This window comes from Balaenoptera acutorostrata, chromosome 19 (assembly GCF_949987535.1).
Source record: "Balaenoptera acutorostrata chromosome 19, mBalAcu1.1, whole genome shotgun sequence".
Classification (NCBI taxonomy): Eukaryota; Metazoa; Chordata; class Mammalia; order Artiodactyla; family Balaenopteridae; genus Balaenoptera; species Balaenoptera acutorostrata.
In genome coordinates, this window is record NC_080082.1 from 58,539,865 (window position 1) to 58,564,736 (window position 24,872).

The 24,872-nt window shown below is 49.3% G+C and overlaps 2 protein-coding genes and 1 non-coding gene across 8 annotated transcripts in view; 1 reads left to right on the plus strand and 2 right to left on the minus strand.

Annotated features, from left to right (window-relative positions):
- Nucleotides 1-2,161: 2,161 nt before the first annotated feature.
- On the minus strand, nt 2,162-10,871 carry CABP5 (calcium binding protein 5). Of its 2 annotated transcripts, XM_007168209.1 has the most exons (7): nt 10,809-10,859; nt 9,927-9,929; nt 9,261-9,291; nt 8,620-8,763; nt 7,552-7,661; nt 4,448-4,595; nt 2,162-2,187 (listed from the first exon to the last, which is right to left on the minus strand). In XM_007168209.1, the coding sequence occupies exons 1-7, from the start codon at nt 10,857-10,859 to the stop codon at nt 2,162-2,164; spliced, it is 513 nt and encodes a 170-aa protein (XP_007168271.1). The 2 variants fall into 2 exon arrangements, with proteins under 2 accessions (XP_007168271.1, XP_007168270.1); XM_007168208.1 differs by lacking the exon at nt 9,927-9,929 and having other exon boundaries at nt 10,809-10,871.
- A 4,076-nt stretch (nt 10,872-14,947) lies between these two features.
- LIG1 (DNA ligase 1) overlaps nt 14,948-24,872 on the minus strand; it is a 39,827-nt gene continuing 29,902 nt past the window's right edge. For all 5 annotated transcript variants that reach the window (XM_057534360.1, XM_007168212.2, XM_007168213.2 and 2 more), the window contains 10 exons: nt 23,873-23,968; nt 21,767-21,877; nt 21,148-21,219; nt 20,579-20,723; nt 20,342-20,424; nt 18,602-18,754; nt 18,433-18,486; nt 17,643-17,786; nt 15,369-15,461; nt 14,948-15,209 (listed from right to left, as the gene is read on the minus strand). In XM_057534360.1, the coding sequence (XP_057390343.1) occupies nt 15,129-15,209; nt 15,369-15,461; nt 17,643-17,786; nt 18,433-18,486; nt 18,602-18,754; nt 20,342-20,424; nt 20,579-20,723; nt 21,148-21,219; nt 21,767-21,877; nt 23,873-23,968 (1,032 nt within the window). In that variant the 3' untranslated portion in view covers nt 14,948-15,128. The remainder of the gene's footprint in view (nt 15,210-15,368; nt 15,462-17,642; nt 17,787-18,432; nt 18,487-18,601; nt 18,755-20,341; nt 20,425-20,578; nt 20,724-21,147; nt 21,220-21,766; nt 21,878-23,872; nt 23,969-24,872) is intronic.
- TRNAG-CCC (transfer RNA glycine (anticodon CCC)) lies at nt 19,229-19,301 on the plus strand. Its single transcript has one exon. It is a non-coding gene; the product is annotated as a tRNA-Gly (tRNA).

The window sequence follows — 24,872 nt, forward strand, 5'->3', positions numbered from 1 at the left end:
CAACTTTCACAGCATCTTCACCAGGAGTATTTTCCATCTCAAGAAACCATTTTCTTTGCTCATCCATAGGAAGCAACTCCTTATCCATAGCTTGTGCGTTTCAGGTTGCCCCCCAAACAATTATAATTGTCACGTCAAAGATCTCTGATCACAGATCACCGTAACAAATACAATAATACTTTAAAAGTTTGGAATAGTTCGAGAATTACCAAAATGCAACACAGAGACGCGAAGTGAGCAAATGGTGTTGAAAAAATGACGCCAACAGACTTGCTCAATGCAGGGTTGCCACAAACCTTCAATTTGTTAAAAATGCAACATCTGCAAAGCACAATAAAGCAAAGTGCAATAAAACAAGGTAAGCCTGTACCGCCTCTGTTGAAAAGTTCCACTCTGGTTCAAACGAACCAGGATCAACTGGTTGAAATTGAATTAGAAAATTAAAAATAGACATTTTTTTTAAATGCTGGAAAAGAGGTCCCCAGGGAATTCCTTGGCGGTCCAGTGGTTAGGACTCTGCGCTTCCACTGTAGGGGACATGGGTTCAATCCCTGGTTGGGGAAGTAAGATCCCACAATCCGCCTGGTGTGGCCAAAAAAAAAAAAAAAAGGATTGAAAAAAAAAAGTCCCCAAACATGCTTAAGACATATAAATGGGGGCAAAATTCTGCCAAAAGTACATAAACAGACACAATCAGGGCCAAGAGATATTTAATTCCATATCACTGTTTTGAACAAAGTAAAGAATGCAACCCATGCTTTTTTTTTTTTTAATAAATTTATTTATTTATTTTTGGCTGCATTGGGTCTTCGTTGTGGTGCGTGGGCTTCTCATTGCAGTGGCTTCTCTTGTTGTGGAGCACAGGCTCTAGGTGCGCAGGCTTCAGTAGCTGTGGCACGTGGGCTCAGTAGTTGTGGCTCGCGGGCTCTAGAGCGCCGGCTCAGTAGTTGTGGCTCACGGGCTTAGTTGCTCTGCGGTATGTGGGATCTTCCTGGACCAGGGATCGAACCCGTGTTCCCTGCATTGGCAGGCGGAGTCTTAACCACTGTGCCACCAGGGAAGCCCTGGTTCCACTTGTTTAAATTTAAATTAAAATTTTAGAAAAGGAGGCTATTGAACCAGGTGACCCATTCTCTACGTCTACTTAATGGATTTCAAAAGTGAGAAGAACTCGGAGGAAGGTGTCAAATGAACTCTTTATTTGGAGGACCTTTGAGTTACTGAAGTGTCCTGCTAGCAGGCAGAGGTAAGGAGGAATATATCTTTCCAGTTTCCCAGCACAGATCAGGGTCAGGAGGTGAGGGATGGAATCTAACAGAGGGAACCTCCCTGAGCAGCTCAGGGCAGACCCGCGCAGAGGCAGGGGCCTTCCAGGAATGGTTTTGCGGCGACCGGGCTGAGGATTTGGAAGAACCCATCCTCTCTCTTTTTGCATGATGTCATTTTGAGGGGGATTAATTCCCTGGGGGATCAGCTTGCTCTAAACCTTGATAATCCAGATTTGTGATTTAATTCAGTGGCCTGAGTATCTGACACAAGGAGAAGGAAGTAGGAGGCTAGAGAGATAAAAACAGACTGTGCTTCCAAGAAATCAAGGAGGGGTGGCGGGGGTTGGGGGGGGTGGTAATCTCACTTGGATGCCTCTTTAATTAACCAGTTCCGTGCCCAGTCTTATCAAGAACACTGTTTCTAGCCTCATGATTGACATGCCTCCTTCTACTGAGAGAAAGAAACTGAGGAGATTTGAAGCAGTTGAAGCAAGAAGGGGGAAGGGTAGACTCTGTGCTGAACTCTTTGAGTCTATCAGGGGAAAAGACTACTTTAACCCAGAGGAACTGCGGGAAGAGACTCTGGCCGGTTATAGGGATTTAGGATTACGTGAAGTCAAAAGATGTCATTAGTCTTTGGAATTTGGGGAGCAGCAACTAGACTGTTTTGTTCACATTTCCACACGCAGACTCTTCCTTCTTAAACTAGTTCCAGAGACGTAACCCCTACCCCATCTGGCCAAAGCTATCGTTTCTAGTCTAACCTCAATCCATAGCGCTGCAATGCCAGTCTCCCACCCTCCCTCCTTTGAGGGCCCATGCGGATGTGGTCCTCCACTAGGGCTTGATCCGTGTTGACCAGGTGGAGAGTGACGGGGGATTCCAGAAACTCCTCAACGAGACATCATCTTCACAAACTCTGCAAAAACAAAATTTCTGGTGAGGCACCTCTTTGTTGGGTTTTTTTTTTTTCTTCATTTGCTTTTTAAAATAATTTTTTTATTGGAGTATAGTTGATTTACAATGTTGTGTTAGTTTCAGGTGTACAGCAAAGTGATTCAGTTATACACATAGATATATTCATTCTTTTTCAGATTCTTTTCCCTTTAGATTATTACAGAATATTGAGTAGAGTTCCCTGTGCTATGCAGTAGGTCCTTGTTGTTTACCTCTTTTATATATAGTAGTGTGTGTGTATGTTAATCCCAAGCTCCTAACTTATCCCTCCCCCCTCAGTGAGGTACCTATTTGTAAGAGTAGCTGCCATTATTTTTTCCAGCCTTTACTATGTGTCAGGAACCACTGGTGATCTTTGGGAAATTAATAACTTGACCCCTCTATGCCTTGATTTCTTCATCTTCAAAACGGGAATCATAGGATTGCTATTTACCTTATATGATTTTTAAGATGGTTAAACAATATAACGCTTAGAAGACACAGTCGGTGTTCAATAAATAGTCATTATGAGTCTCTGATTTCAACTTTTCAACTGATCTTGGAGGGGTAAGTACCGTTTTACAGGTAAGCAAACTGAGGCTGGTGAGGTTGACCAACATGGCTGAGATCACGTGGATGGTGAATGGAGAACCCTGGAATGAACCCAGGCGGTACCTGACTTTGCTGGGACTCAATTTCAGGTGGACTTATTGGTCCCACCCAGGTCTCGAGGCCCCTCTGTCCTTCCCTTGCCTGTGGTTGGCCTGAGGAACTATTTCCTCAAACCATTGTACCTCTCCCAGATTTTCATTGATGACTGCTCTGCACCTGAGGCTGGCTAGATCCAGCAGGCATCCAGCAAACATTTGCTATCTTGCAGCCATGCAACAAACATCTACTAAGTTTCTATGCTGGGAATTGCACAGCAGAGATGGGTTAGAGAAGTTCCCTCTGCCCCACAGGAATTCACAACCCAGGAGGCAAATGTAACTCAAGGTCTGCAGTCATAACTTCCTTTGGAGAGGAAGAGAAAAATCCCTGTAAGTCTTCACAGCTGGGACTACTACACCAGATAAGGATGAAGGGGAGCATCTTAGCAGAGGTTGCACTGGCATGAACTCCTGAGAGATGGATAGGATTTGAAAATGCATTGATAACACTGGAAAGGTGTGGTAAGTGGAAGGAATATCAGGGAGAAAGGAACAGAAGTTGGAGAACACAGAGCAGTACCAAGTGTGCACCAGAGCATAAAAATTCAGAGAGTGGTTGTAGAAGATAGAGGCTGGGTGGGTGGGTAACTGGGGCAGCATCATAGATGCACTTGAACATCAGACTAAGAATCTGAACCAGAGGATGTCACGATGAGAACTTGACGTGCCCTATTGATGTCTCCCACAAAAATGATCCCCCCCCATCCGCTCAAGACTCCAATATTTCTCATTTATCCAATCATTCAAAACACGTGTGCTGAGCTCTCTGCTAGGAATTGGGGTATAATGATGAAAGATTTAGTCTGTGGCCTCAGAAGCAAACAGGCAGTCAATGACTGGAAGCTATTGTGATGTCATGTGCCAGTATCACTGCAGAGGCATGCGTGGGTGTTACGGGAGCACCGAGGGATGCCCAGCCTGGTAAGAAAGATGGGGCCCCATCCAGGGGCATAACTAAGACTTAGCCAGAGGAAAGAGGAAAGGGTTTTACAGACAGGACATGAGAAATGACAGCAAGGGGTCCTTAGTGCATGATTTCTTTTAGTTTTTCTCTAAAATTGGGGAGAAAGGTATCATCTTTACTCCCATTTTGCAGATGTGAAGACTGACACTAAAAGAGAGGAAGTGACTAGGATAAGGCCACGTAGTTAGTAAGAGGTGATCCTGAATTTGAAACCCATGAATCTGACCCCAGCATCCCAGCGGCTAACTAATCCACTCTCCTTCTGATGGGACATTTTTTCCCTATGATAAAGGCATCCAGGGAACAAAGAAGGGATGGGAGAGGTGGAGTAGGAATGGGCTTCTGGACAGGGTGTTCCAAGGAGTGGCCAAGACAGAAACAAGGAGAGGTGAGAGGCACTGAGCTCTTGGAAATGACATGGGCAGAAAGGAATGAAACAAACACCTCCAAAATCTAACCCCCCTCCTCCAACCTCAAACTGGGGGAAGAGTGAGAAGGAATGGCCGACTTGCAAAAAAATCACACTGGGGAGATGGAGGTGTCTGCCCCTATACACTATACAACATCACCTTCAAAGTCGACGGTGCCGTCTCCGTTAATGTCGGCTTCCTGGACAACCTCGGAGATCTCCTGGGGCGTGAGCTTGTCTCCCAGGAGCCTCTGCATGGCCTGCTGCAGCTCCCCCAGGGTGATCTCCCCGTCTCCGTTGGCATCAAACTGAATTGGAGCACAGGGGATGATGTTAGCAACAATGACCACAATAATAATAATAATAATAATAGCACTGTTTATTGATCATTTACTGTGAGTCAAGAACTCAGCTAAAGATAACCAACAAGGACCTACTGTATAGCACAGGGAACTATACTCAGTATCTTGTAATGACCTATAATGGAAGGGAATGCAAAAAAAAAGAATATATACATTTACATATTAAAAAAAAGAATATATACATTTATATATATATATATAACTGAATATATACAGTTATATATATGTATATATAAAACTGAATCACTTTACTGTATACCTGAAACTAACACGACATTGTAAATCATTGTAAATTTCACCACTGTGGCCCAGGGAACTACAATCCCGCAAGCCACGTGGTGTGGCCAAAACAAACAAACAAACAAAACTCAGCTGAGAGCTTTTGCACGTTATCCTCTAAAAGTCAGCTCCTTGAAGGCAGGTTCAAGGAGTCTTGTTCCTTGTTCCATGCTTAGCCCTCCCTATGCTGCGCACCTTTAACTAATCCACTAGAAAGTCTTAGAACGTAAGTTCTATGTCCAAACATATCTGGGAGCCAACTGCCCTTCTCCAGCTACATTGATGCTAATCTGGTTCAAACCACAATCATCTCGTGCCTGATTATGGCAACAGCCTCCTAATTGGTCTTCCAGCTCCCACTGTGGTCCTACATAATCTGTCCTCCACACGTTGGGACTTGACATTCTTGTTCATTTAAAACACCAGTCAGATCTTGTCCCTCCCTGGCTTAACATCCTCCAGTGGCTTCCTATCCCACTCAGAAGAAAATCCTGACACCGCTCCGTGACACGCAAACTCCTATGGGATGGGGTCCTGCCTTCAGCAGCTCTTGTTTATTTCATGCTACTCTCTCTCTGGCTCGTGCCTCTCCAAGTACTCCAGGCTTCTTGCTCTTCCTCAGACATGCCTTCCTGCCTTCCAGTGTTCGTACCTGCTGCTTTCTAATCCTGGGACGTGATTTCCCCTAGAGCAGTGCACTGCCCAAAGGAAATACAATGTGAACCTCATGGGTAATTAAAAATTTTCTAACAGCCTCTACCGCCACATACACAAATTTTAAGGGAACAAGTGAAATTAATTTTTTATAATTGATTTTACTTAATCTATCTAATATATCATTTTAAAAATTTAAAATGTAAGCAATTGAAAAATTATTAATGAACTATGTTACATTCTCTTTTTTTTTTCTGGGATCAAACCATTTTATTTACCCAACGTCCTTCTCCTGGCCGGGATCTCTCCAGCTTCACAGTCACTGAAAAACTGTTATATTCTTTTTATGCATACTGGATTTCATAAGACTTAGTATAATACTATGCTAAGGACTTACTTAGTATGTCCTTAGCATGGTTAGTTAACACACCTACCCTCCAAAGATACTTAAACTAAGCTACTAAATCTTAATCCAGCATGTATTTTATACTCACAGCACGTCTCAATTCAGACACTAAATGTTATCAGAAATACTTGATCTCGATGTAGGTTTCATGAAGTATATAGTTTGAAAAGGTAGATTTGCATACCCAAGTTGTTCCAAATGAAAGTTTTCCAATAATTGCATTGAGTATTCATTTTTAGATTCAAACGAATTGAAATTATGTTCAATTGAATACAAATGGAAATTAATTTAATTGAAACTAATCAAAATTAAATACAATTATGTGTATACAATGGAATATTACTCAGCCATAAAAACAAATGAAATAATGCCATTTGCAGCAACATGGATGGACCTAGAGATTATCATACTAAGTGAAGTAAGTCAGAAAGAGAAAGACAAATATCATATGATATCATTTATATGTGGAATCTAAAATACGACACAAATGAACATATCTATGAAACAAAAACAGACTCGCAGACATAGAGAACAGACTTGTGGTTGCCAAGGGGGAGGGGGTGGGGGAGGGAAGGATTGGGAGTTTGGGATTAGCAGATGCAAACTGTTATATAAAGGATGGATAAACAAGGTCCTATTGTATAGCACAGGGAACAATATTCAATATTCTGTGATAAACCATAATGGAAAAGAATAGGAAAAGGAATGTCTATATATGTATAACTGAATCGTTGTGCTGTACAGCAGAAATTAACACAACATTGTAAATCAACTATACTTTAATAAAATTTTTAAAAATTAAATACAATTAAAAATTCAGTTCCTCAGTCACACAAGCCACATTTCAGGCCAGCGGCTACCACTGTGGACAGAGCATTTTCATGATCACAGGAAGTTCTACTGGACGATGCAGCTCTAGATCTTTACATGAAGCTGAGAGAGAAAACCGCACAGCTAGTAGGTAGAGATCTTCCTGGGATTTGGACCCATGTTTGCCTGACTCCAGGGTGTCTCTTTCCAAACACTACACTCTTCTTTATTTTTGCCTCACGTAGTTGAAAGCTCTTTGAGAGAGAAGAGCGTTTTATCAAGGAATCTAAGTGAATTTCAGCAAGCCCCTTACCCTCCCTGGATCTCATCTTTTTAAGGCATCCCTACAACAAGTAGTTTCAACCAGATGATGTCTTGGAGCTTCTTTCTGGGATCTCAAATTCTTGGATTCCCTCTTCCTATTACAGGCATGAGGATTAGAGGCTCTAACATGTGTTTTGTAGATTGCAGGATCTTGGATAAGGTATGCAATTTCCATGAGCCTCAGTTTCCTCATATGTAGTATTGGGATACATGACTACTTACTCCTAATGTTATTTGTGAGGACAAAATTAGATGAAATAGGTAGAGGACCTTGTCCATTGCAAGTGCTTGAAATATGTTATTTTCCTTCCCTATAAATCCCACCATAGTTAGAAAAGTAACTGGTTTTGGTGGGTTCCGTCCATGGTTAATGGCTAATCATAGACCTCTTGGGTCTCCCTCAACCACCTCCAACATTATGAAACTCACTTCCTTGAAGGCATCTCGCATCTCCTGGACACCAATCATCCCAGCTGTTTCTGCAAGCAATTTGGGGGCCATCAGCTCCACAAAGTCGTCAAAATCTACACGGCCACCCACTGAGGACAGAAGAAGCAGGTCTAGTGAGATTCCATATGCCCCCAACCCTCCATTACCTCACTTTGCCCTTCAACTCTGTTCAAGAAATAGATCTGCTCCAATCTCTCTGCCTTCTAAGAGCTTCCTTTCTTAGCCAACTCAAGCCCTCTTGTCCCTCTCATCTGAACAGGAGTGGATGGGGTGCCGTATGGTTGGAAGTAACTAACGGTTGGTGTGACCTTGAGAAAATCTCTTAATTGGTTCAGATCTAGGTTCCCTCATCTGCATATCTGGAGAAGGGAGCCTATGAATTAAATGAGCACTAAATCCCTTCCAGATATGAATGCTATTACCTCCTTGAATTCAGCATTGTTTACTCAGTAACATGCCCAGAAGCAAACCCCGTAGCAATTTTAACCCAGCTTCGATGACAAAATCAGCTTGTCTCTATCTAAAAACCCATCTTTTTTGTAACATTATTCACCAACATTAGGCTCCAACTCCAAGTTTGTTTCCAGCACCAAATACAGCTCCAATGTTGCCCTCCACTGACGAATCTTAGTGGCGATAGTAATAACTTACATTTAATAGGCATTTACTAGAGGCTAAGCCTTTACCCGTATTAACATCTTTATCCCTTCCTTTCTACAGTCCCACAAGGTAAGGAGGGATATCATCTTCACTGGGTGGATGGGGAAACTGAGACTCAAGAGTGGGGGCTAACTCCACTTCTTATATGACTACAATTAGTAAATAACAGAACTGGGGCTTGAACCCAAATCTATCCCTAAAAGTCACGCTTTTAACCACTTCAAATGTTGCCTCCCTAAGTAGAGTCTGAACTGTTTCCTTCCAGACTTCTAGCCCCTCTTCCCTCCTCCGTATCTCCAACTCTACTCTCAACCTCCATATATCCTTCCTAGTTCCACCCTTCGCCCTCCCCTAAGCCCCGTCATTCCTCCCACCCCCTGGCCTCACAGTTCATGCGGATTTGCTGGCCCAGTTCAATCAGTTCCATCTCCGTGGGCATGTAACCCATTGTCCTCATGAGATTCCCCAAATCCTTACAAGAGATGAACCCATCTCGGTCCTTGTCAAACTCAAGAAATGCTTCCCGGAGCTCTGAAAGTTAAGAGAGAAGAACTTTGGGGAAGTTGAAACAGTCACTGGGGAAGAGTAGCATCCCTTGAAACTATCAATGAGGCACTGACTAAAGACTCCTCAAAAAAGAATACATTATAAAAATTTTTAAAAGGAGTGATGTATGAAATGTGTTAGCAAAAAGAATAGTTCCTGAGACCACTAAACGATAGCACTGAAGTCCTTCACATTTTGGGGTGAAGTTATGGGAAACTTCAAAACTACCAAGAGAAAAAAACAAGTTTGGACTCATCCTAAAACTCAGGCATCGTTTGTGGGTCTCTGAGACACTTGGGCATGGGGATGGTTTCTAAACACCTGGGGAAGTACTTAAACTGCCACAAAATCACAGTTGAGTGGGAAGAGAGAGTGATGTAAAATTTTCATGTCAAGGGGTTTATATTGAAATGCACAAAGGAACAGAGAGCAGGTAAGTGGGTGGATGGCAAAGTGGGGGCATTTAGGGGAGAGAGCTTTACCTTCAATCTCATCTGGTCCCAGTGGTCTTTCCTAGAAAGGAATGCAGGGGGGCAGGGGATTTGGATAGAGGATCAGGGATCCACATTCACTTCTTGAAACACATCTCCTCCTCATCCTTTCCTGTTTCTCTTCCCTTCTTGCTCCCGTCTACCCCTCTCGCCTTCTTTCTCCCACCTCCTGACTCCCATTCCATGGCTATTTGTTCTTCCTGCTCTTCCTCACCCCTTCTCATTTCCTCTCTCCCATCCTTGAATCTTGGTCTCTCTCCTCCTGCCTTTCCCAAACAGACATCCATCCTGTGTGCCGAAATGGGTCCTGGAGGCCATGGAATCCCCTTTTTCTCCAGATGAAGAAAGCCAGACTTAGAATCACAGCTCACATATTCCGTTTGTTGACTGTGCCAGGCTTCCACAATCATTTCATTTAAACTTCTTTGAGGTAGAGCCAAATATCATTCTCATCTTATTTAAGAGGAAGTCGAGGGACAGAGAGGTTAAGGAAGCTGCCTGAGGTCACACAGCTCATAAGTGGCAGATCCCCTCCCAAAGCAGGGAGATGTTAAATCATTCCTTTGAGGTCATGCAGAAATTCAGGTGCATTGAAAGCTGGGATTTGAATGCAGGTCTACTGGCTGCCAGGTCAGAATTCTTTCCACTATACCCCACTGGCTGTTTTTCCACCTGCCTCCATGCTTTCTCTCAAGGGTTAGAATCCCTTGGCTGTGGGAGCTGTGTTCAGTGGCACCCAGGCAGGATGACCACAGCCAGCATGACGGATTCCTAAAACCTTTCATGTTGCCACCAGCCACTCCTGGACATAACTGAAGGGTCAGGCTTGGGTATATAGCACATCAGCTGGGAAATTCCATCAACCCCTGGCCTCTTTCACCCCCTTTTCTCCCTTTATCCTTGGAGATTTTCCCCCAGCTTCTCTTTCTTACTATCCCCTTCTCCCCAAATCTTTCTCTCTCTCTCTCATGATCTTAAAAACGAACAATTAAAATCATGCCCGTTGGAATCAAACAGACCTGACTCTGCCACTTACTAATTGTATAAGCTTAAAGCAAGGGACTTCATGACTCAGAGCCTTAGTATCCACGTCTGTAAAATAGGAATGAAAGTATTATGGACCTCATGAGTCATTCTGAGGATTAAATGACATCAGGAATGCAAAGCCCTTTGCACGAGTCTGGGCACACAGCGATGACTTAATAAGTGGCATCTATTGTTATCACCACCTCCATCATCACCACCGTCATCACTATGGGTGTCAAAGAAAAGAATGGTGATGATCATCAACAATGACATCATCCTAGTTCCCCTTTTCTTATTCTTTTTCTCCTCCTTCATCTTCCACCTTTTGGTCCTGACTTCTGATTTCACCCTCACCCATCTTACTGACCCACGTGTCCCCACGATGCTCCCTGGAATTCTTCTCCCTTCTCAGTTCATGCTCTCCCCACCTGCTCCCCTCTTGTCCCTTCTCTTCCCCGCATCCCAGCTCCCTTTGCCCTGCCCACCATCCTCCGTCACTGTCCCCAGACTCACCCGCTGTTTCTCAGCGATGCCTTTTCTTAAGAAGATGCAGGCGGGGCCCATGGGAAACTGCATGGAGGGAGCAGGGCAGAGCTCACCGGGTGCCACTCTCAAGACAGCTCTCCCTCCTTCCCGTCCCCCTGGATGGCTCAGCCTCCTTGTCTTCTCTACCACTCCTTTGCCAACTCTTCCTGCCTCTCTTGGCCTCTCCCTCGGTCACCTTGGCTCCCTTAGAGCTGTGACAGCTGGGTCAGAAATCTCTACTCGGGTTGGGGAGGGATGACAGTTGTTCCTGCCTCCGCATCTGGCTTGAGAATGGAGGGGGGAGCCAGTGTCAGACTCTGACCTTTTATCCCCAGAATAGAATTGGAAGGATAGTCTTGAAAATGAGGATTAGAGCAGAGGGCATCGATTCATACAATATTTCAACAGGCACGTTGAGTGATCAGCCTAAGCCTGGCCTCTGCTGGCCTTTGTGTGTGTGAAGATGGAGAGGACATCTGGCCTCCAGGAGCTCTAGGGTAAGTCAGGAATGTGTGTAAATGAGCAGAATGCAAAAACTGCGTGACAACCTGACTTCAGGAATAGACACGCACAGTGGCTAAGAGGGGGATATGTGCCCTTCCTCTTGCTTCTCTCTTCCCTTCCTTTCTTCCTGAATAGTTCAGGGGGGAGGGGCAAGGTAGCCATCCATGCTGGTGGGGGTGGTCAGAGCCCAAGCAGGCGATAAGGGTGCCTGCACGGAATGGGGAGGGGACTGGGGGCCATCGGTGTGGGGAACGAGACCTTAAAATAGGAGAGTGGAGCAAGGGGGAGTCCCCACGGCAGGGGTGGTGGGGGTGGGGGTGGAGGAGGTGGCGTGCAGCCCCGCCCAGAGCGTCAGGGCCTGGGAAGGTGAGGAGGAACCCATGGAAGAGCAGCCTGGTGTGGAATGCTGGAGCACGAGCTGGGTGATGAGGAGATCTACATGCAAGTCTCACATCACCTAGGGGAAGGGTTTGCGCTGTGAGCAGAGTGAAGGCAGCACAGTGTAGGGTGCTGAAGCCAGATCATGGCGAGAAAGGCATCCCCACAGGGGTGGGATGGCAACGGAGAAGGGAGACTGGTTACATGGGGGGTTGTATTGAGGATAATGGGAATCAGATTGCTCGCTGTTGGAAAAGGGAGTTCCTAATACAGTACAGAAAGGGGAAAAGGTAGGATGAGCTCTGTGGTGTTGGATTGGAATGGGAGGGATTGGTATATACTCATGGATTTCAACTTACAGAGAGGGATATACAAACAAACACAGACGTCACTGCGTGTGTAGGAGAACATATATTCTCTAGCTAAGAGGACACAGAAGCAGTGACACCATGGCATTAATGAACACCTCTACCATCCAGATCCTGACTTCTAAATACCATTCTCCACTAAACAGGAACCAAGTCTCCTAGAAGCAATGGCTGATTTCACGTCTGGAGCAGGACAAGTGTTAATATTAGAAGATGAGCCTAAAATTTACATCTTGTTGCACCATAAAGCAAGAATGTGCTCAGAGAGTTACGGGGGCGTGTCAACAGAACACAGAGGTCAGCTTGAAGAAGTTCCACTGGCCATTTGAAAATTAAAACAAATTATATAGGATACATAGGAAACCAGGAGTCCATACAAATATAGATAAGTGGAAAGTTTGATATTTACATAGCTCAAAGTACCTCTTCACAAAATACTAATCTCAAAGGAGAGTCCCTTTATTTTTTATTTTTTTTAATTGTGGAGGCTCCTCTATGACTGGGTCTCCTTGGAGTTTTTATATTTATTTATTTATTTATTTATGGCTGTGTTGGGTCTTTGTTTCTGTGCGAGGGCTTTCTCCAGTTGTGGCGAGCGGGGGCCACTCTTCATCGCGGTGCACGGGCCTCTCATTATCGCGGCCTCTCTTGTTGCGGAGCACAGGCTCCAGACGCGCAGGCTCAGTAATTGCGGCTCACGGGCCTAGTTGCTCTGCGGCATGTGGGATCTTCCCAGACCAGGGTTCGAACTCGTGTCCCCTGCATTGGCAGGCAGATTCTCAACCACTGCACCACCAGGGAAGCCCGGAGAGTCCCTTTATAGTGGGGAAACTTGGCGGACACTTTCTTTTCCTTTTTTGAAAAAAAAATAATTTACTTATTTATTTGGCTGTGCCGGGTCCCAGTTGCGGCACTCGGGGTCCTCGCTGCCGCGTGCAGGATCTTCGTTGAGGGCATGCGGGATCCAGTTCCCTGGCGAGGGATCGAACAGGGGCGCCCTGCATTGGGAGTGCGGAGTCTTAACCACTGGACCACCAGGGAAGTCCCTGGCAGACACTTTCTTAAATGATTAAAATGAACATCATCAGTAACATAACCAACCAAGACAACACATTCCAATTCATATGCAATTATGAATTTTTGCTCCTGCAAACCTCCCTGGCTCCCCTCCTACAGACTCTTCCCAGAGCCCAGCTCCAAGAATCATCTCCCCTTGATTGGTTCCAACAATTTTTAGAAGGAGGAACAGCATTTCACCAGGGGGAACACGGTCTCCGCTGCTCCCCTCAGCTCCAGGCTCATCTCTTCAGGGTCTGCGAAATCCAGCCGTCAGCATGATCTTTTCACCCCTAGACCGTACTGTGTTGCTTCTCTGACTGCAGGATAAGGTCACACCCTCCCAGGGCCACACAGGCCGGGCTTCCCACGAGGCACTTTATTTAGTTGGGGGCTGAGTGCAGGGCCTCTTGCAGACTGCCCAGACCAAACCCTGGCCCTCCATTCCCTAGATGGTAGACCTGGAGAAAGTAACTTACATCCCTGTGCCTGTGTCCTCATCTGCTTAATGGGGACAATAAAAGCACCTACCTAGCAGGGTTGTCATGAGGGTCACTGATGAGTGAGGGCATCCCTGCCCAGCCCTGGCAGAGGGACATGGCAGCCCTGGCTGGTTGAGTGTGTTCACAGGGGCCCTGCAGGGGCATGGGGAGGAAGGGCATGTCCCTGGCCCCTCTTTCCTCAGGAAGACCCCGGTCCATGCCTAAGGGAACCGTGGGGACCCATGCAGAGCCGGACTGCCACTGGAATCCCCAGACATACAGTATTTAACGCCTAATCAAACATTTTGCCTTAAATGTTTTATTTGAACTTGATAAATACGGATGCACATTAATTGCCAATCCTTTGAGGAAGAGATCTTTCAACTATGAGAAACAAACCCCATTTTTACAGTGGTGTGATCACAACAGGATTTTGTTATTTTTTTCTCCCACCTCCACCCCACTCCCAGGATAAGAAACTCAGTTAGGCAGCTGCTGCCCTTGGTTCATTGGTTAAGGGTTGTCAGGGCGGCTTTCTCTGTCTCTCCTGATTCGTTCCTCATGATCACAAGGTGGCAGCCCCAGCACCAACCATCACATCCACAGTCAGGGCAGGAAGAAAGGAAGGGCTGCCAAAACCAGATCTCCTTTTTGATCAGGAAAAGTAGCACTGACTATACTCCAGGCACTGTGCTATGGGCTGGGGGATGTAAGGATGGGGAAAACAGGTATGTCCACCGCCTGCCCTCACTGGTCGGGTCTGGAAAGCTGTGCTGAGGATTCAGAGGCCAGGCGTGGTCACTAGATGGCGAGTGGCAGAGATGGGAGTCTCACACACAAGTCACCGCACTTAACAGTCTCCCAACAGGATGGGGACCATCCTGGAAAGGTGTGGGGCCTGAAGCCAGACTGCTGAGTCAGAAGCCTGGTGTGGTCCTCCCAGCAGCAGCCCTGGGGGAGCTACTTCCCCTCTCTGTGCTTCCTCATCTGTGAAACAGACTCTCGACGTGCCTACCTGGTAGGCTTGCTGGCAGGTTAAAGGAGTTAATATAGAGAGTTTGGACGGCCACTGTCCAACAAAATAGCCATTCGGCACATGTGGCTATTTAAGTGAAAATTAAAAATTGAGTCCTCAGTCGTACTGGCCCCATTTCAAGTGCTCACCAGCCACACGTGGCTGGTGACTGCCACACCGCCCAGCGCGGACGTGGCACATTTCCATCACTGCAGAGAGTCCTACTGCAAGGCCCTGGTTTCGACAGTTGTGACACACCGTTACACGCTATCAAAGGGTGGGCTGTTATGGCTGTACCCCCAGAGCCCAGCACGGACACAGAGCAGGTGATAAACAATTATTTATTGAAAAGAATGACAGAACCCCAGACCCCGGCTGAAACCATCCCCTCCCACACACACACCTGATTATCAAAACCCGCACACAGCTACACCAGATTGCTGAGCACCTGAGGCGACGCCCCTGGGTCCCCTCCGCCCCCAGTCCCCCGGGGAGAGCAGGGGGCCTAGTAGAAATCTTCCAGGTCAGAGTCTGGCTCTGCGTGCTGGTTCTGAATCTGACTTTGCTTCCGGTACAGACAGGCCACCTGAAGCGAGAGGGTGGGCGGTGGGAGGGTCAGAAGCCCTGGGGCTGCCCCACCCCCTTCCATGCCAAGCCAGGCCAGAGCCCACCTTCTCCAAAAAGCAGGCCTGGCCGGGCAAGCCCACCCCTGGGCCCACCACCCACCCTCTACCGCGGGCCTCACCTGGGCACTGGTGGTGGCCTCCTCTGGCTTCTTGTCCTCACGGACGCAGACAAACCGAGGGAAGCGGAGGGAGATTCCCTTCTCGCTATCCACCTGCGGAGGCGAGGCGCGGTGGGTAGAGTGGTGATGGGGACCAAGCAGCAGTCCAGCCTGCTCCCGGCGGCAATTCCCCATCCAAAGTCTCCTCCCCACTCCTGCGCCTCTGGCCTGTTTCCTGATCCATACAATGGGGCTAAGCGATGGGTCGTTGTAAAAATTAAATAAGGTCATTTAGTGCTTGGGGCCGCTCCCCTGGAGCAGGAGCGTGTAAGAAACACAGGCTGCAGTGGCTGTGCTTTAGGCTGTTGTTATTATTATTAGGGCCAAGAGGGGTGGATTCTCAAACCAGACTGTGAGGTTCAAATCGCAGCTCCCAACTCTCAAGAGCCTCGTGACCCTGGCCCAGTTACACTCCCTGGGGCTCTATTTTCCCATCTGTAAAATGGGATGGTCAGTGTCTTGGTGAGGATGAGTGTGAACAAGTGACATGCCTGCTTCACCTAAATGCTCGATAAATGCTGTTCCCATGTCTTTATCACCAGGGGCCCCCAACTTCCCGAGACAGTGCAGGAGTGAGAAATTTCAAGGAAACTAGATAAAAAGTATGAGTTTTGCCTTTACATGGAAGTCAGCTGCTAAGCCAAAAAGCACATGCTAGCTTTTGAAGGATCAGAAAAAATCCCCAAGGGAGTATGCACTTTAAGATTTCCTGTTCCTCAGTCAACTATACTTTAATTAAAAAAAAAACAAACCTCCAAATTGATGTTTCTAAGAATCCATAAAGAGAAAACAATATAATTTGCATTTTGACAATGTTATTAAGATTTGGGATTTCTGTGGATTTTAGGGTTGAACACCTTGGTTGATAATAAGCTGAATTTTTGTGCTAATAAAAGACATATCTGTAACAGTAAAAAAAAAAAAAAAAAAAGATTTCCTGATCTTCGGAAGAAGGATGTTAAGAGCTGTCCTAGTGGGCTTCCCTGGTGGCGCAGTGGTTGAGAGTCTGCCTGCCAATGCAGGGGACACGGGTTCGAGCCCTGGTCTGGGAAGATCCCACATGCCGCAGAGCAGCTGGGCCCGTAAGCCACAGTTACTGAGCCTGCGCGTCTGGAGCCTGTGCTCCGCAACAAGTGAGGCTGCGGTGGTGAGAGGCCCGCGCACCGCGATGAAGAGTGGCCCCCACTTGCCACAACTAGAGAAAGCCCTCACACAGAAACGAGGACCCAACACAGCCATAAATAAATAAATAAAAATTAAAAAAAAAAAAAAAAAAAGCTTAAACAGCAAGAGCTGTCCTAGTGCCGGTGGTGGCAGCGTTTCCCCGGGGACACTGATCCTCTAGCACATGCGGAGGACAGAACCACTATGAGAGAAATTAGCCTAGGAATGTTAAAACTTGGTAGCATGAAAATTAACTACAGTTGAGAAAGAAACGCAGTAGTGGACCTAAATGCTCAGCAGGAAGTATCGTAAATTTTTACTGAAAAGAGCTGTTTTCAAAAATTACTTAAGAGCGGAATGTGAGATTATATTTAAGAAAGCGATTTCAAAAAAGAATGATACCAATGAACTTATATACGAAACAGAAACAGACCCACAGACACAGAAAACAAACTTATGGTTTACCAAAGCAGGGAAGGGGGGCTGAGGGATAAATTAGGAGTCTGGGATTAACGGATATACACTACTATATATAAAGTAGATAAACAATAAGAACATACTATATAGCACAGAGAACTATACTCAATATTTTGTAGTAACAAAGGGAAAAATCTGAAAAAGAATATATATATATAACTGAATTACTTTGCTCTACACCTGAAACTAACACAACATGGTAAACCAACTATACTCCAATAAGAACATAAAATTTAAAAAATAAAATAAAAAAATTTTAAAAATCAAAGAAAGCAATTTCACGGTTTTCTTTCTACTCCTGGGGAATTTCTTTCTTTTTTAACGAGACTTTGACCTCATTATCTGAAACCCAAATAAAACGCAAGCTCCCGTCTTCCTAAGCATCACCCAGGAAGCTCGGACATGGGCTCCAAGATCCCCTCCCCCCATTTCCCCACCCTCCCAGCTGGGGTTCCTTCGGAGGGTCTATTCCAGGGTCCCCCAGTTACTCACCAGGCCCCGGACATGGGCTCCAAGATCCCCTCCCCCCGTTTCCCCACCCTCCCAGCTGGGGTTCCTTCGGAGGGTCTGTTCCAGGGCCCCCCAGTTACCCACCAGGCCCCGGGCAGCCGGGTAGATGGGCGAGAGGGAGAGGTCTGCGCACTTCACCTCCCACACGGCGCTGGGGTCCAGCCAGTGGTCGGGGGCCACGGCGCCGTCGGCCCGGACATAGGAGCGTGGGGCGGGCAGCACCAGCGCCTGCAGCCAGTGGCGGGAATAAGGGAGAGAGGGTCTTGGATCTCAAAGTCAAGGCTGAGGGGAGGGTTGCGGGGGGTGGGACTGGAGAGTGAGGAAAGAGGGAGGAAGACGGGGGAAGGGGATAGATACAGGTGCCCCTCAAAGTAAAAAGCTGGTGGTAGGTGGAGCTGGGGGGTGATGGGGGAAACGGGAGAAAGGAAGAAATGACAGAGACCCTGGGAGCTGAGACAAGAAATTAAAGGCAGAGAGAGTCAGGGAGAGGAACCGAGACCCAGAGACGGGGAGTCAGAGACCTAGAGAGAGAGAGAGGGAGAACCAAGAATGGGACAGACAGGACCAGAGACACCAACACACAGGAAAGCCAGAGCACGCCCCAAATGCCTGGGACCAGGACAGCAAACACCCCGACGACTAGGGGCTCCACTGGCATCCGAAGGGTGAACTCGGGGAACGGGCAACACACCCTCCCTGAGCCTGTCTCGAGTGCGGCCGAGGCTCCCGGAGTGGAGGCTCCAGCCCGTAGCCGGCAGGGCTGGGGCGTGAACGTGGACGTGCTGGGCTGGAAAGCCGGCCCCGCAGCAGCGGCCCGCACCCGAGCCCCCCGGAGGGCGAGAGCCCCAGGCACACACAGGCAGGGAGGGCGCACCTGCAGGCTCTGGTGATGCTCCTCCAGCTCCTCGTCACTGAAGCCCGTTCCGAGCTGCCAGGAGGAGGACAGGGGGGTCAGAGGCTCCACCTCCTCCCAGCTCCCGCCCCCCGAGGCTGAGTCACATCCGCTCCCCTCCCGCTTCCGCGGTCCCCCCGGCTCCCGGCACCTTGCAGATGGCCTGCAGCTCCTCGCTCTCCTCGTCGTAGGCGGCCAGCAGGAAGCCCCCATACCGGCCGGCCCGCTTCCCCCGGCCCAGGTAGGCGCCGATCACCACGAGGTCCAGGGTGTCGCCCACGCCGTCGAGGTAGTCCTTCTTCAGCTGCGAGGAGGGAAGGCGGGGGATGAGGGTGGGACGCTCGGGTGTGGCTCTCACCGCTGGGGGTTAAGCAGCGCGCAAGGAGGGGCTGGGTGAGAAGACCCGAGACGTCACTGGGAGGAGACTGGACGTGGAACCGGTTTCTAGGCTGAAAGGGCTGACGAGAAAGAGGGGACTCAAATGCGAAGAGGAGGCGGGATCGAGGGGACAGGTCAGGTGGGGAGACCTCGGGGGTCACCCCGATCCCCGCTCCGTTCGATATGGAAGCACATTCCACTCCTTCACACAGAGAACATTTATCCATTCATTCCAAAAACATTAATTAAGTGCCAACTGTGTGCCGGGCAGGAGCTCAGACGCGGGGATACAACAGCGAATGTTTCTGGAGACTGGAAAGGTTTGTACCTGCACAGCCGCTTACAGCTTAGTGGGGGCGGGACGGACCGTAAACAACTAAAAAACACACAGGGAGGGATTTCCCTGGTGGTCGAGTGGGTAAGACTCTGCGCTCCCAATGCAGGGGGCCCAGGTTCGATCCCTGGTCAGGGAACTAGATCCTGCAGGCATGCCGCACCGAAGTCCACATGCCACAACCAAGATCCCATGTGCTGCAACTAAGACCCGAGCAGCCAAAATAAGTAAGTAAATATTTAAAAAAACAAACAAACAAAAAAACACACACAGGGAAACCCTGTCCACAGGCTCGGCCAGCTCAGCGCCCGGCTATCTCTTGCTTGGGTCTCCTGGCCCCTTCCTCACTGCTGCCTCTCTGCTCAAGCTCCCATCACCTCTTACCGGACAGCTGCCTTCCGCCTGCCTGCTCCCACTTCTGCCCAGCACCCCCACACCCGTCCACCACCCACAGAGCGGCCGGAGGACTTGTGCCAAACGACAATAAGACCAGGTGACTTCCCCCTTAAAACCTCTGCTGGCTTCCTGAAACCCTTGGAGGAAAACCCAGTTTTCTTTTACCACCCACTGCTGGGTGAGCTGGGACCCACTCTCTGCCCTGACCTCACCTCACGCCTCGATGGTCCTCGACCCCTGCACACACCGAGCTTGTTCCTACCCCAGGGCCTTTGCACTTGCTGCCCGCCCCCAACCCCCACCTACCTGCTCCGCCCCTGATCTTCACATGACTGACCACTTCCTATCATCCATGTCTCGACCCAAACACTGCCTCTGGAAAGGCTTTTCCCAATCACCCAAAGTACTGCAGACCCTCCCTGGCCCCAAGTGGACTTGCTTTCTTCATAGCACTCATCACTCCCCAACTTTATCCCGTTTGCATCCCGGCTGACTTCCTGACAGAAGGCAAGCTCAGAGGGAACAGAAAGCTCCTTGGGCTCCCTCACCCCCACATCTGGGGTGCCTAGCCTGGCAGTTCTCCACCAGTCCTTGGTGAATTTGCTCATGGCGACTCGCTAGGGGAGCAGAGCCGAGGCTGGCTGCAGTGGGAGGCGGGAGGGATTGAGCAAAGGGCTCCGGGTCTCAAACGGGGTGAATGTGGGGACTGGGCAGGGACCACCCAGCAGGGGCAGGCTTCCGGTCCCCAGCTCAGCAAGAAACGGGGACGGGGGCAGGCGGTACCTTGAGCCAGTTGTGTGACCTCTTGGCGATCTCGTAGGTGGCGTCCACATCCAGGGTCTTCACCATCAGCCCCTCGCAGGAGTCTGGGGGACACATGAGAGCCCTGTGAAGCCCCGGCTCACAGCCTCACAACAGACGCAGGCAGGGTTCTGGTCCAGTCGTCCACGGTGGGGCTGGGATGGGTGCAGATCTCGGCGGGTGGGCAGAGGGGGCGCAGACCTTGGCGGATGCCCTCACCTTTCACCGACTGCTCCAAGAACTCGGCGATCTGGTCCGTGTCCTTGGTGTCCAGAGAGGTGGCAAAGACAAACTCGCCCTCCGTCTCCACGAAGTTCTCCCGGAGCCGCTGCCGGCGTCGGGAAAGGGGCTCACGTACCAGGGACTGTGGGGCAGGATGAGAGAGATGGGACATCATCGTGGAAATAAAGAGAAGAAACTCCGACCTCGGGAGAAGCAGGAAGCGGATGGGTCACAAGTCATCATGTGGCTTATGGAAATGAGTGTGAAGAGGGGCACTATTTTATATTTTTGCCAATTCTCTAATGTCTGGCGTAACAGAGGCTGGATTCTCAAAACTGCTTCTGCATTCGGACGGCTGCAAAATGTCGTTCAGGTTGCAGGACAGGAAGAAAATCCCCCTCACACAGATATTGGGAAAGGGAGGGCCTCACGGTCCACATTTTGAGAACCACTGCCCGAGTGTGGCCTCCGGGCTCAGTGATGAAACTCTAACCGCTGGCTCCCAAGCTCTCCCCCCTCACCTCAAGTCATGCCCCAGCTGACCCGGACATGATGCCAGAACTCACCTCTCCATTGAGGTAGATGAGGTCGAAGGCGTACAGACACACCTGCACCTGGATCTCTGCCGCGTCCACCTCCTGGGTCAGGGCAGGATGGAGACCAGGAGAGGGGGAAGGTGAGACGGGGCCCAGTTGGGTCCCTTCCCATCATGCCTGAGGCAGGCACCCCGGTCACCGGCCATCCCCCGCTTCTCCCCAGCCAACAGGCCGCACACCTGTGAGGGCATCAATGCTGCCAGCCACACGCACTGAATTGTGATGGCTCTTGGCTAATCCCAACCACCTCATTCACCTCTGCTAGGTATTTACTCTCCCAGCCTCCCTCACAGCTAATGGGGGTGACATGACACAACTCTGGCCAATGAGAGTAAAGAAGATTGCTGGGGTGCAGGTTGTGGGGGCTCCTAGAACAGATCTTTCATAATAAAACAGATGTTGGAAAAGAGGCCTTCCCTCCTTCCAACTTGGCATGCTAGGATAAGAATGTGATGGCTGGAGCTGTGGCAGCCACACTGCAAAAGGCTGAGAGAACTACAACCCAACTGACAGCTCTATCTCTCTGGGATTGCACAGGACTGGGTGGAAGATGAGGGCAGGCGGTGGAGGCGGGGGGGGCAGAGGCTACCTTGCGTTTGCGGGTGGTGAGCACTTGGAATGGCTGGATCTGCTTCTTTTCCCGGTCCCAAGCCACGGCTTCCGCGTCCAGGATGAAGGATGTGACTGACGGGAGTTTAATCTGAAAGGTGAAGAGGGAGACCCAGGGCTGGTGAGAGGTGGTGGATGAGGCCAAAAGACAGACACAGAGAAACAAATATCTTTTTCCTTCTGCAGCTCTGAAGATCCACTGACAAACTGACGTCAACCTTAAAGAGACACATGTGAACACAGACCCCTTCTCTTGTTCCCCACTGAAAGGGGAAAAAAACTATGTTTTCTGAGGACTTACTATTTGGTCCCACAAGCTGGAAACCAAGGAGCCTTTGTCATCTTCCTCTTCCTCCCACTTCACACTCAATTACCCCGTGAACTTGTCCATTTCCGCTGCGAAACTGCTAAGCTGTCCACCTGTCACCACCTTGCTGAGCCCAGTCCAGCCTAAGCCACAGCGTCCTACTAGTCTCCCCGCCCCTGCAGTGACCCCGTCCAATCCACTCCCCTCATAGCAGCCAGGCTGCTCTTGGCAAACCCCAAATCTGATCACTTCTCATCCCTGCTAAAAACCACCCCGTGGCTCCCCAAAGCTGTGGGACCTCTCCTTGGTCAGCCCGTGGCCCTCCCTCGCCTCACCTGGCCCCCTCAGACTCACGCTCTGTACCCCGATGCACTAGCCTTTCTGTTTCTTGAATGGGCTGTGTCCCTCCAACCACCGGGCCTTTGCACATGCTGTTTACTCTAGAATCTGCACGACTCCAGGGGCACCATTCCCACTGTACCCTGGGCTGTGCTTGGTGATGGCCCTGCTTTCCTGACACCAAGTCTAAGCCTTATTCTTTTAAAGGCTCAAAGAATGCTGGACCTTTTCTTCAGCGCCCGATCTCTGAGTATACTCATAGAGGCCGCAGCGGGACTCTGAGGAAGATCTGCCTGCCCCGCCGTCTCTGTTAAAGCCCCAGCCTCCAGCACAGGGCTCAGCACAGGGCAGTCGCCCAACAAATACTTGTCGAATGAATGAGCGAAAGAAGCCAGATACAAAAGACCCTGTACTATCACCACTTATGCGGAGCTCTAGCAGAGGCAAAAACGAACCTGTCCCAACGAAAAAGCAGATCAGTGGCTGTTGCCTCAGGAGATGGCTGATGGGGGTGGGGACAGGGGCCTACTTGGCATGGGGCACGGGGAAACATTATGGAGTGACGAAAACACGGCAACGTTTTACATGCTGATTATGTGGGGGTATGAACTTGTCAAAACTCTTCAAACTCTATCAGAACCTTTTACAAAGCTACACCTTAAGCTGGTTTAAAACAACAGCGCTTGGCATGTAACAGGAACTCCTTTAATGCCTGTGCTGTACTGTTACTTCTGTCCTGCTGCTTTAGGAAAGAACAAATTTCCTAATTAATTAGGGAAGGCAAGAGAATGGCTGTTTGATGGAAGACCCCTAAAAAAGGCCCCAAACCGCCCCCTTGGGGCAGAGACGCCCCCGGCTCCAGGGCCTTTGAGACCCGGCCCTAGTTAGGCTGTGGGGCCAGTCTGCAGGCTGCCTTCACCCTCATCCCAAACCCTCTCCCTGTCAAGAGAGCACGATTCTGGCGTCCCCAGCCTCTGCTGCACCACAGTGGCCATGGCAACCAGTGCTGGACAGGGACCCCCATGCTGGTGTCAGCCGGGGGTGGTAGGAGGTACCCAGAAAAGCACTAACTTTCTTTGTGGGAAGGGATAGAAGCTGGAACCCCTTTCCTGTCTGTCTGGAAGCGTGGTGGCTACTTGGAGACCACAGGGGACAGGCATTGGGATGAAATGGAACCAGCCAAGGACAGTAGAGGACAGAGGACCAAGCTGGGTTTGGGAGGACCTTGGTGCTCAGCTGAGCCAGCCTAGGGCCACCTGCCTTCAGATTTGAGAAAAAAATAACATCTACAGTTTTTCCGTTATTTGCAGCCCAACGCACTCCAATCTCCTTCCCATCAACCCCTGCTGTGCCGAGCTGGCCTGGCTGGGCCTCAGTTCCCTGCACCCGCAAGTGCAGCCCCTGCCCCCATCTGAGTGAGAGGCAGTGGCAGGTGCCCACCTTGTGGATGCGGCTGATGATATCGGGGTACCTTCCGGTATTGTCCTCCTGATTCCTGCTGAAGATCTTCACCTCTCCGCCTTCCAGAACATGGATCTGCCACAGTGGGGGAGCAGAGAGGGACTCAGGGCTGGGTCCACCCCCAGGGGCCCCTCCTTTCTCTTCTTGACCCCACGTTCATTGGCAGAAGGTTCCAGAAGCTCTGGAGGAGGTACTGGTGCAGAGACCTGAGGGAATCCTCTCCTTGGTTCAAACAGCACCTCCCAGCCCTGTTTGTGGAAGTCCCCGCCACCTCTGCTTTGTCTCCAATCCGTACCCTCCTCCCCCTGCAAGCACAGGCACTTTGCTCTGCGTGTATGTGTGGATCTGTCTGGATGTTGTTACGCCGTAAACATCATTCCGGTTTCTATGATTTTAATTTATTCATTTTACTACGTCTGGGCCACAGTCCTTGAGTAGAACTACATATGTGCCACCTAACACGTATATTATCCCAAGAAATAGTAGTGTGTATGATGTAATATATGACTTTAAATATATATATGTATTTTTTAAAATCACTGTCACTATGGTAACTCATTTTGTTCATTTTCTTCTCAGCACTGTATTTCAAAGATCCATCTGTGTTGTTAAGCGTCTACTGAATCCACTGTGTGTAGCCTCCTCAAGGCACCACCGGGTGGCACCCACCAAGCTCGCTTATCCATCCCGAGGTGAGGAACAGGGCGGAGCCAGCCCCAACTCCCCCCACCAGGACAGAAGAGCCACAACGAGCATCCTTACAGCCCAGGCCAAGGACATCTCCCAACTGGGAGGCACCCGTTACATTATTAACACACCCACCAGCAGGGCCCGAGCGCAGCCAACGCTGCTTGAGCTCCCACTGCCGTGGGTCAGGGCTGTGACGCTATTATCAAAACTGATTCTCAGAGAAGCCAGTCAGGTGGCTATGATCGCACATTGCCCGGAGATGGGAACTACAGACCCGAGAGATGCGCAC